Source organism: Perissodus microlepis, chromosome 7 (assembly GCF_051167445.1).
Source record: "Perissodus microlepis isolate ML-2025 ecotype Zambia chromosome 7, ASM5116744v1, whole genome shotgun sequence".
NCBI lineage: Eukaryota > Metazoa > Chordata > Actinopteri > Cichliformes > Cichlidae > Perissodus > Perissodus microlepis.
Window position 1 is genome coordinate 18,717,424 of NC_140467.1, and position 12,910 is coordinate 18,730,333.

The 12,910-nt window shown below is 39.7% G+C and overlaps 1 protein-coding gene across 1 annotated transcript in view; it reads right to left on the reverse strand.

Annotated features, from left to right (window-relative positions):
• ppm1h (protein phosphatase, Mg2+/Mn2+ dependent, 1H) overlaps positions 1-11,513 on the reverse strand; it is a 37,575-nt gene extending 26,062 nt beyond the window's left edge. The window contains exons 1-2 of the mRNA XM_084933986.1: positions 11,033-11,513; positions 282-447 (exon numbers count right to left, since the gene is read on the reverse strand). Coding sequence (XP_084790112.1) covers positions 282-447; positions 11,033-11,265 — 399 coding nt within the window. The 5' untranslated portion in view covers positions 11,266-11,513. The remainder of the gene's footprint in view (positions 1-281; positions 448-11,032) is intronic.
• Between the last annotated feature and the right edge of the window lie 1,397 nt (positions 11,514-12,910).

The following is a 12,910-nucleotide window of genomic DNA, read 5'->3' on the forward strand; positions in this document are numbered from 1 at the left end:
TTCCACCCGATTTCACCAAAAGACTTTTCCTTTTTTTCATTATTTTTACTTCAGTGCAAATAATTATTTTGGCTGCGCACATGTTTATCCATCCAGACAGCGTGCTATTTGTAAAGATAACAAATGGAGAAGAAACGCAATAGATCACAGCACAGTTTGTACTGTATCCTTGTCTGTTGTCCTTTCCTGTCGTGAAAATGCATCTGCAGAATGTCCGTGAAGGTGGATGTGATGGCGGGCGGGTGGGGGGGGATAGAAACAAACCCTCCATTTTGACTTACCGGGTTCTCCCGGAGGCCCAGACTCTCACCATTAGGCAGGGACGATCTCCTGCGGGTCGTGGGGGTTCGGTTAGGCGCGAGGCTTCCTGCAGGTCTCCCTTTAACAACCAGGACCTCACAGCAAGCCTGATCTTCATTTAATGTGCTTTTCCCTGCATTGATGACCCTGGACAGAGAGATATTTAAGAAATTCCATATATGAAACTACCATTTATACACTATACACATTGCAATGGCATAAGAATCTTTAAATTAATGTAAAAAATTAAATATCTGTGTAAAAGAAATACAGAAATATAGTCTGGTACAGAACAAAAATGTTTAACAGACACGATATACTGTAGTTACAGTATGGTTATGTGGTATAGTATCATGTAGAATAGGTACTTTATTAAATTCAAATATCCAGCAGCTCCATTTCAAAACAAACATCCTTCCAAGAAATAAATACACTAATTGCATAATATTAAAAATAGGATTTGTAAACACATTTTTGAGGGAACTATATATAAGACATCAGTTGTCATCTTTGCTCAAATCACTTCAAGTACATCCTTCTACCAGGACAAAAACAAATTTCAATAACAGCTGTGGTCTGTGACTGTGCCTTTAGCGCAGTCACATAGACATGAATGTTCTACATGTTTAATAGTCTCAAAGTTTCTTGCTCAGCACATGGCTGCAGATGTATGAGGTGGAAGCTGTGTAGTCTGTCAACCCAGTGATGGTTTTGGACTGTAAAACCATCCAAAAACACAATTTCTGTGAAACAGTTTACGTGACACCCATTTTGACAGCGAAACATTAAGAAATGACATCAACGAGTTCACTTTAAATACATATTTCAATTTAAGCCTCACACAAGTAGGCCAAAGGACAGCAAGACACATAAATACTGCATTATACAACACCTGGCAGATGGTGCGCTGCTGCTGCTGCGAGCTGCTGTGTAGACATTGACAAGCACACGCTGCTTAACACCACTCCAGGCATTCTCATTTTAGCCACAGTGAATTCTAGTCAAGTGAAGTGAAGTTGTCTACAGGGGGCTTTTCAAACTACGTGTATCATTTTTAAGATCAGACCACAAGAGAAAAAGAGCCAACATACAAAACGGGAATGTAAATTTATAAAAATTATGCTACTTTTTTTTCCCTTTAGCCAGAACCATAACAAAGACCCTTTAATATTTCCTACTATCCTTAAAAGCATTAAGCTATTTTGGATCTTATGTGTCCAAAGGGAAATTAGACCAAATAAATGACAAGCGATATGGCTACATGTTGATATGAGAGGCAGTCACGATTATTTCCCAAAGGAGAATCCTTCGTAAACAAACCATGAGAATGAACATGCAAAGCAGTGATCCTCTGTCTCCAGCTAAGAAAACACTGAGCCATAAAACTAACAGGATATTTATAGGATATTGTTATTGCTGACCTACACAGTGAGCTATTCACTGCTTCCCCACCCCAAAAAACACAATAAGAGCAATGTGTGTCAAGGATACCAACAACCATTAGATGACATAGTCATGGGCCAGAACTCTTAATCTCTGAATTCAAGTTTTTTAAGCCTGTTGCCACAGGTCTGTAAAATCAAGAAACTAGCCATGCAGGTTGTAAAGAGTTCACTTAATATGAGTCTGCTACTATAATAGGATGCCACCACGGCAACAATACAATACAATACTACTTTATTTGTATAGCACATTTAAAAACCACCGGTACACCAAAGTGCTTCACAGTAATACAATAAATTAGAGATAGGAACAATAACAGGGTATAAATACACCAGCAGGTGGAAAGCACTAATTAGCCGCAGCACAGTGTAAATAAGTAAAAGAAAATATAAAAAAAAAAAAAAACTAGACTAAGAGTTTATTCAGCAATAAAGTAAAAATGATTAAAAGTACATAAGGGAACATTTGCAGGAAACAGGCACTAAAAGACTGAATCGATTCAGATGGACGAATAGCAGTAGGAAGATTATTCCAGAAGTTGGGTGCAGCTATGGCAAAAGCACGATCACCTCTGGTCTTCAGCCGTGACCTAGGTTCCACTAAGAGCAGTTGGCCTATTGATCTCAGTGCTCTCCTAGGAGTGTACAAGCTGAGAAGTTCAGTAAGATAGCTAGGAGCAATGTTATTTATAATTTTAAAGGTAAGCAACAGAATTTTAAAATCAATGCGGTATTTGATGGGAAGCCAATGCAAGTCAGCGAGGATGGGGGTGATAGGATCAAACCTGCCAGTTCCCGTTAAGAGGCGTGCTGCCGCATTTTGAACGAGCTGCAGTCTGCAGAGAAGGGTAGATTGGAGGCCAATATAGAGAGAGTTACAGTAGTCTAATCTGGAGACGATAAAGGCATAGATATGTTTCTCAAGATCCTTACAGGGTATGTAAGGCTTGGTCTTGGTAATTTGGTGTAGTTGGGAAAAGCTAGATTTAACTACAGTGGTACTTGTTTGTCAAGTTGAAAAGAACTGTCCGAGAGAATGCCCAGGTAGCTTACAGTAAGAAAGTCAGAAAGAAAGGTAGCAAACAGCCCAAGTGAACCTGTTAGGTTCTAGGAATATGGCTATTGAAAACTACAATTTCCATTTGTAGTTTACAATTTCCAATACAGCCTGTTAAATTTCTTCCTTCCAAGATATTCTACAATGAGCTGTAAGTGTTATTAATGCAAAGTGAAAGCACAGCAATCAGCCACGAAGCGGCAGACCACATAAAGTTACAGAGGAGGGTCTCCAAGTGGTATGACACATGGTGTGTAAAAGTCACCAATGCTCTGAAGACTCCATGATTGGACTGTTCCAAACTTCCTCTGGCATTAACATCAGCACACAAACGGTGCGCCAGGAGTTTCATGGCATGGATTTCCAAGGAGTTTGTATAGAAAGTGTATTGTATATTGTAGGTGTGTTGCGTAGGGGGTTCAGAACTATTTTCCGTAAAGTGTAGATAGAGAGAGAGACAGAATTATTATTTTTTTATTAATGTAGGTGACTCAAAAAGTTTCACCATTAGTTTTTTACATTTACATTTTCAAGCTACTACACACCATTTTTCTCTGCACTTTGAATTTAAAAGGCATATAACAAAAGGTTGGTAAATTAAGTTGTAGTTAAAAAAGAAATAGCTGAAGCAGCATTTTGCAATTGATCAGTTTTTAATGGCAACAGGTGAGTAACATGGCTGTGTATAAGAAGAGCATCTTAGAGAGGCAGTTACTCAGAAATGAAGATGAGCAGAGGTTACCCAAAAAGGTTCACCAGTCAAATTGTGGAATAGTTCCAGAACAATGTTCCTAAACAGAAAATGAAGACTACAGTACAATCTACCGTACATAATCACATCTCAGATTTAGAGAAATCTCTGTGCACAAGGGACAAGGGAAAAAAGTGGCACTCCATTAAAACAGGATCGATTCTATCATGAAAATCACTGCATGGGCCAAGGAACACTTTAAGAAGTCACTGTCTGTAAAAATAGTTCCCAGTGACATTCACAAATGCTGGCTGAAGCTATCACACGAAGAAAAAAGAGGGGATGTTAAACAGTGGTAAAAATGGCCCCGCCCCAACTTTTGAAATGCGCTGTTGCCATCACATTTTTCCTTACATAAATCACATTCACTCAGCGTTCACTCGCTTATCTTGGTTATCTCCAGCAGCTCTATTCCCCTTCAGTCCGGCTCGCCCTACAATTTCAGAAGCACACCACTCGAAGGCCGCTAACTCCAACTCTTCATACAGCATCATGCATGACTGAGACCAAAGCACTGTGAGGCCCGACGTTCAATTGACCTTGTAAAATACACATAATCACAAGATTAACAACAGTTGAGGTTCCAGTCCTTTCATCTCTTATATGACAGGAAAAACCCTCCACACCCGGAGGCATGAACTGTGTCCGAGAAGAGGGCTGTCATATTCACTTACTTCATTTCAGTTCTTCATATTAGAGACAATGTCATGACCTTAATTATCCTGTCAGATGTGTGATCTACATAACTATATTCCTTCTTTGGTTTGAGGAACTTTTTTTTTTGGTCATTTTTTTTTCTTGTTAACATACATTTATTGTAGTTTTGTATCTATATAATTGGATACTGTAAAATTTTACATGTGTATTGTGGATGTAAAAGCCAAACTAGGGACAATGACTGGAAATTAGCAATAGCTATGAGCAGTAAGTCAGTTTCTTGTTTCAGTTAAGTTGTCACTATCAAATTGAAATTTCAGATAAATGGACCGATTCTTATATAGCCCCGGAGTACTCAAAGCGCTCTCTATACAACATGCCACATTCACCGAATCACACAAGCACTTTCTCTGAATTGAGTGCTTTCTAAGTACATTCACACACATTTATACTCCGACGGATGCATCGGAGAGCAACTTGGGGTTAGTATCTTGCCCAAGGATACTTGACATGTAGACTGGAGGAGCCAAGGATTGAACCACCAACCTTCCGATCAGTAGGTGACCTGCTCTACCTCCTGAGCTACAGCCACCCCGATAAACACGCTGAGACTCATCTACCATATATACTGCCAGAAAACTAACACAGAAACACAAATACAACTAATATTGAAAGAATTGATTACTGGAGCTAAAAGAAAATAAATAGATAAGAATTTTGATATGTGATTTATCATTTAGTGCCATTTATTAAAGAGGACTTAATGTTCTTTGGAGTTTGTTTTTGCAGTTTGGGGATTTCCTAAAATCTATTTATCATTTTGGTTCAAAAAACATTTTTAATTTTAGAAGTTCTTATTTTGAATTATCAACAACAAAGATTGGTTTTGGTTGCATTCCTAAATTGAAAATTAAAACAACAACAACAAAAAAGGTGATAACGAGACAACAAACAGAGAGAGACTTTGGACATAAATACACACAAGGGGTAACGAGAGAACAGGCCACAGGTGGGAACACAGATGATCTAAGGAGCTTCTCGGATGAGAGGTGAAACATCTTCAAGCAAGATGAAGATGTTTCATCTTCATCTTCAAACATCTTCAAGCGTCTGGACTTTTCTTTCCAAGAAAAGTCCAGACGCTTTTCTTTCCAAGCTCCTTACACTACAATGACCTGGATGACTAAGAACTTTCACAGATGAAAACAGATGATACTAATCTAGAAAAATTAGACAAGGGAAGCAAAACTGAATATGTCACACAAAAGGCAGGAGACTATCAAAGTAACACCGGAAGTAAGATAAGCACGAAAACAAAGACTAAGACACACAGGCTTGACACTGGGACCGGGGAGGCAAAGAAACGAAACAGAGAGAACACTCAGAGAAACCAGGGTTAAATAATGGTATAAAGAACATAAACAGTCTGAGGCTCAATTGTAACACTCATTATAACCTAAAAAATAACATGCAGGAACCAGACATTATCAGTCTATCTCCTCCTTTCAAAAAATACAAGTCCAGACAAAAATTCACAGAAGTGATGCCAAGTTATAGAAAAAAAACAAAACAAAACTAACCTTGAGGCAATGAACACATAATTATAGCTTTTCATGTTAGCTAATAGATGCTGAACATCAACCCACCTATTTCAATTCTTTGTGTTTTTCAAAGTTTTATAATATTACTATAATGATTGTAGGGTATCCATGTCTGTTCCCTAATTTCTCCTAGACACTTTAATAAGTCTGTTACTTGTACATGTATGTTTTTGTCTGTATGCAAGTTGAGCATTTTTTAGTGCAATGGCACATGTCTGTATATTTGCTACAGCGGGGGTGGGCAGTGAATTCTCCCAAGAGACAACATAAGAAACTGGCACTGTTAGCTGGAGCACTGAACAATAAGTGCGAAGACGAAGAAGAAGAAGAAGACAAAGAAGAAGAAGAAGAACTCAGTTTGGCTCAATGTTGATTTTTATCTGTTCTTGGTCGGCCCTCCACACCATTCCTAGTTTCTCATGTTGACCCTGGGGAAAATGAATTGCACATTCCTGTGCTTTACTGAAACTCCCACATTATTGCTGCTGATTGTTGTAAATATTCACACTTACATTCAAACTAACTTAAAGGACAAATATTCCTATGTTATGCATGTTTGGGTAATTCTTTCTACTTTTGTGGTTATATGCTGTTACAGCTTCCTGTCACTTCTTCTGCAGAATAATATTATCATGATATCAATCATGATAACTTGATTAAGGAAGTGCAACACGTGTTTTGTTCAACAGTTACTCATACTTAAGATACAGATTCATCAGGATTATGTCATTCTCACCTCTGAGCGATGTGTATAAGCAACATAAGCAAAAAACCATGTGCTGCACCATGTGACAGAGCAAGCACTGGGAAACACTGTATGTATGAAGTGCTGCTCATGCGCCTCCTCTCCACAGTTGGGACTGACATTTACTTTATGCATCTTCTTTCCCATGGGAATGATAAATTATGTAGGCTACCGGAAAGACAGTGCACTGATAATGCTTATCCACATTTACTATGCCACATGTTTGTGCTGCTTGAAAAAATGTTATCTTTTGTTACCTTGAAAATGTTAGCTGAACACACCCTAGCTGTCAAATACCTTGGAGCGCCCACTCTCTCACCTGTTAAAACAGATTTGATCATCTCACCGGCATGCCCTCACATATGAATGCCAGCAGACCTGCAGATAAAACATGCAGTGTGCAGTGGTGGGACTAGTGTTTACCTTACAGACACGCATATTGATTGAGTATTGATTGTACTGCTGAGGCTGCAGTGTCCACTGGGTCAGTGAGTGATTGAATGAGTGGGTGGAGGTTAACACAAGCATTTGGCCTCCCCAAAAAACAAATTTCAGTCATACTTTAGCAAATATTAGTAGGTATGATTAACTGCCTTTACAAAAACCAAAAGCCAAAGTCTAAGAAATCTGTTTAATAAAGGTTAGAATCACCAGATTCCCCATAATACGATATTATCATAATATTTCACTTACCATACAAAACTATTGCGATTTTTAACATTATGTGATATGCTGAGGATTGCAATGACATATGTTGTGATTTAAATCTCGAAGTTACAATTTTTCATTGACTCTTTTATCCAATAAGATAACCTTATCTTATTTAATTTATTTTATTTATGCTGCTCAATTAGGTTGTCAAGCAGAACAACACTGACACTAAAACCTGCCAAAATGTTGCAATAAGATGGAGTCAGTCTGCTGATTCAACTAGGTCATGTTGGCAGTTACAGGAAATGAAATGAAACTGTGATAAATCATCAAAAAAACATTACTTATATGCCTCTGTCTACATAGGAATTGACATTTGAATGAAATTTACATTTAATCATTACATCATTTTTCAAGAACCTTCCTGTTTCATACGAGTACAACCAGCTGGCAGCCAACTGAGTTGAGTTATGCTCACTTGCTCTGGATTTATAAATGAAACAGTAGTTATTTACAAACTTTTGACAATTTCTCTGAGAGTTATTGCAGACAGTTCAAGTCAGACTGCAACTGTTTGCAGAAAGGTTGCCTCCTATCTGGCGAACCGCGCAATCACCTTGCAATCAAAAATGGTGATGAGTGTACAGCACCAATGGTTCAGGGCAAACAATATACACCTACAAAGATGTTGCTGTCCTAGTTTTACTTGTGTGACTAATTCAGAGCATTAGCTTGCTTTGAATTAGGAGGTCGTGTGTCCAGTGTTGGATGGTTTTTCACTTAATTTGATTTAATGTAAGTGCTTGGCTAACATTATCTCAGGATAGTGGCACGTGAGATGTGCCCATAGTTTTCCTAGATTATTTGAACTTATTTAATAAAATATCGCTATTTGGTGTCCCTGGATCAATACATATGCCATGCAATATATCATGATACTATATACTGATTTTTTCCCCCCACCCCCACAATTTAACACGATTGACCACTCTCTTTCACACATAGAAACCTGGTATGGCTTGCTAACTTGCATACTGGCTGCAAAAGTAAACTCCCCTGTTGTTCTGCGAGTACATTTCTGTTAAATAAGCCATGGACTCATTCCTTTCTTCCATACTCTTCTTTATATTTTGACCACATAAAAGACTAACTGAGTCTTTTAAGAGCTAGATAAACTTGATTAAGGTGAGAGCAAGAGAAACTCCCCTCAGCTTCTCAAGTCTGGGAAAGTCAAGCAACACATAGCATGACAGTGCTACACCCAAACAATGAACAAGCGAGAAGTTAGTGGTCTTTGTGTTTAGGGGAAGAAAAAATAAAACACTGGGGAAGAGCTGCTGTAAGTGTTACCTTTCTGCAAAAGTGAGGCATGCGAGTGTGCTGCAAAGAGACAGTGACACAATTGGAGTGAGCAATACTCAGTGATCCATTCAAATGTTCACGTTCACTGGAGCAGACAGTGCACCCACTCAGAGACAGTGCATCAGAATCCTCCTTGTGAAGGCGAACTGCTCATTCTTTCTCTGCTGGAAGCCACAAAATAACCCAGGATAACCTCGGAAAGCTCAAGCAGCAAGGACTACTCAGAAGAGCAGGAGCAAGAAGGAGAAAAATGAGGCTGAGCCAGCCTAAGCCCAATCTGACTTTTACTTTCCATCGCCAGTGGTCAAATGTTTCAATCAAACCTACAAGAGGGATTAAATATTCATAATATTGAAAAAGCAAAAAGTGCAACAAACATGAGCCATTTGAGTAGAAAAAAAAACAAAAAAAGCAATAAATTTGGTCAGTACTATATGCTGGTATAGTACCTTCAAAGTCTTCGTGTTTTTTGGTTTATCAAAGTGATCCATTGACTCCACTAATCCGTCTGAGTAGACCTGCAACAGATCACCATTTCTCAGATGGGCTCAGGTTTTCTCAGCTGGCAGTGATATTTCATGACAACAAAGCCTGCTGGTCAGCCAGCTGTTGACAAATCCCTGGTATGACGTATGTCTCGGTTCTGGTTGATTCTATGCCAAGCTAACACACACACACACACTGCTGGCGGGAGTATCCGCTGGATGTGTTAAGCAGAACTGTTGAACTGATCCTGCAGAATTATGCATCTCATTTGAATATGTTGATTTTTATAGCCACAGAAACCTTGTGACACAATGATGATGAATAACAATGATCACAGTATCTACACAAAAATCTGAATTTTCATTTTAATGGAAACTTTGATCATAAAAATAGTCGATGGCTTCTAAAAACAAAAGCCAGTCCTAATCTGCTCTTTTATGTCTTGAGATTAAAAATTCCCTATGGTAGATTAGTAAAAATAAATAAATAAATAAGGGCGACTCCCACAATTTCTCTGTACTTCTTAAATCTACATGAACAACATTAACATTAACAAAAGATCAGGTCAACTGATAAGCCAAAGTGCTCTTTCAGGCTCTTGTCTCTATGCTGCTCGAGCAGCCGTGTCTTAAGAAAAGAGTGCTACAGCAAGAAAGCCTCGACTTGAGATGACATTCGCTTGCACTACTAAACTGGCTTCCTAGCAGGACTGCTAAACTGGAAATATTAGATTTCCATCCTAGTGCTCTTACTAAATGTAATCGATCAATAAGGAAAGAGAAACTTCTTTATAGAGAAACGGCATGAAGATAAGACTGAACTGGGGCGTGCGGCAGTCACGCACTGTAGGTGTAGGTTTAGGATTTTTAGGACACAACCTCACTGACTTTTTGTGGGACTGCATGAGTAGGAGGGACTGTGACTCTGCACTCTCAGGAAGCAGATAATAATGAGACATCCCCAGATTACTTGAGCTGTGTACATCAAATGTAAATGGAACATAGTGATGAAGTAATTATTTTTAAGTATGTAAATCTCAATGACTCATTTGTTTCCTCTCCAGTGTGTAGGCTTTAGAAACGGGTTGAATAATTCACCATGTATTTTATCATGTTCTGCCATTTTAATTCAGCTGTGTTCCTTGCTGACCAAACGCCAAGCCAGAAATTGGCTTTTTATGACTTCAGCAGCTGCACTAAGCGCTGTTTATAACACAGTACGTCCATTAAGAATACATTGCAGTTTGTATTGCACTTTACTGCAGCCTTGGAAGGAAGATTCGAGAGAGCCAAATGTATGCCTAAACAGAAGATGTGATATCAATAATACAGCAGATGATCTCAGGTCCAGTTGCAATTTTGGTCTCAAGTTATCATGTAAGAGGATCACGGGAGTGTAACATAAGCTACAGTCGAGGTAATTCCCCAGCTTTAAACAGATTAACTGAGAAAAACTATTGAAATGAGATTTTTCACACAGAGAACGAGTGAACCGAGTACAGAGATGAACCTGGAGACAGTTATTCAGATCCTATCTGTGAATGCACTGCTTATCTCATGCAATATCAAAGGCCTGTGACCTTGTGTTATGCAGCTTAACTGGCCTCGTTATAACCTGCTTTATGGTATATTTCCCTTTTCTACACCATTTGAAAAATAAAGCATTCTTATCTGGTTACAGGGGAGAGATCACAACGACCTTCAGCTTGGTGGAGCTATTTTTATGTCTTGGAAATACAGGAAACCTTGATGTTTATAATAATATTTGGCATGGTGCATTATAGAGCCATCAGCTGTACTTGAGCCTGTTTATCATCTGAAACATATGTGAAGTAGATCATAATAAGTAGAAGTATAAAGAGAGGGGCTTGTGTTTTCTGTTTACGCCTGTGTGAGTGCTCTCAGTGGTCCAGGAAGACCGCGCTCACTTCCAAAGGATGCTGCGTGGAAGAAAAGATGGACGCATACAGGTTATACTCACTCTGCGTAGCCGGTGGACCACGGCAGCCGCTTGGTCTCCTTCAGGATGAGGATCGGTCTTGCGATGTGATCCGCCGAACACTCGATCTCGTCTGGCGACAGTCCCAGGAAGTCCGGTCGGGTGTACGGGAATTTCAGCGGCAGATCCGAGCCGCTGGGATGGTCTCCGTTGGAGCCACCGGCCATCATACCTCCCATGAAATTGGCTACCGCCGACTTCACCCGCGTGAGCATGGTCCTGCTGCGGCGTGGGTCCAGGCAATGCGATTGCGTGAATGCCACCCCACCCCACACGCACCCCCTTCTTCCAGTCTCCCTGGCAGATCCCCGCACGGCGACGCAGATTCGCGGCGTGGAAGAAAGCAAAACACTCAGGATCCGCGGACAGTCATTCGGCACAGCGATCCCTCTGCGAACACGGAAATAAAAGCTGAACAGGCTCTCTCTCTCACACACACAGAGCCAGACTGAGCTGCACAGCAGTCATGTGACCAACCGGTTGCTGCTGGTGGATTTGGTCGCTGGTAGCCTATCTCAGTGAGCCGCTTACTGTTGACAGTGCTGGAGGTCAAAGGTGCGTAATCCCGATGTGACGATTACCTCCCGAACAAGGTGCAACACAAGGCTTTGTAGCCTGAGAAAAAGGCGGTGACCCAAATACATATATATACATATACATATAAATGGAGCCACACTGACTGAACAACACACAGTACAATAAACCAGCCGTGAGGGTTTCAGTGTCTCTTTTATGGACATCTGCAGTCGTCTAGTCTTTGTTTTTTCTTGACAAGGTGTGGTTTGCAGACTTTTTTGAGTCCCACAGATGCCACAGCTGTGTCGAAAAAATTAAAACCAGCTGTTTTGTTTCCATCTTTGTACAATTTTCTTTATCAAAAGATTGGAAATACAGTCATTGGGGAAAATGTGGTTATCAAAGGTCAAAGCCTACAACAGATCAAAGTTGTAGGCTATAACACAGGCACACAAATCAAGGCTACATGTGTAATATTCTTTTATCAAAAAGGCAGTTTTGTACTTTGAAGCTAATGTCCACAAGAAAGGGGTCCAGTCAACACAAATATGCAGTAAAAACCAGAACTGTTGTTTCAAATATGGCACTTACTGGGAGCCTTTCAGTGTCTAGTGGCATATTGCGTTACCACCTTCTGATTACATTTTTTCTTTCTCTTCCAAGAGTCACTGCAAATCTTACTGACTGGGCATTAAGCCAACCCGGCAGGATGTCTGTCTAGAATTTATGGACTTACTCTGTCAACAAAGCTCCATTTTGGAGAAGTGAACCCTACTAAATGATATGTCATAAGTGAACCGCAGTCTGCAAAGCGACCAAACCACAGAATCGTACTCAGCTGTTTCTTCAGTGCTGAAAGGTGAGGGCGTTGCAACAAAATGACTTTAAATGATCTGCTCATGATCCATATTCAATCCCAAAAGTTCACTGAGGAAACAAAAAGCCGTGTGGACGCAGTCAGTTCTTTCAGCTTCGGTTTACTGAGCACAGACATGCCTTCAAATAGAAGTGTGAGCATTTCATGTCGGAGTCCCAAAATCCCAAGCCAAACTGACATATGGCACTATTTCTAGCCTTTACCTTCACTTTAAATGCAAATGGCAAAATCTGCTCTTAATCACTTCATCACCTATTATCTAAGTCATGCTCTTTATAATAAAATTCCACTTATTTGACAAACACTAATGTGGTTTGGGTTTCTTGTCAAGACACCAGAGGAACTTATTTTGATACATAAGTGCAAAAGTTTGCTTCAACCTACCAGCATCCAAACTCAAACACCCGTGTCATCCAGTGCTGTAGGAAAAAAATTTGATTAAACTTACAGTTAACCTGCATATTTTT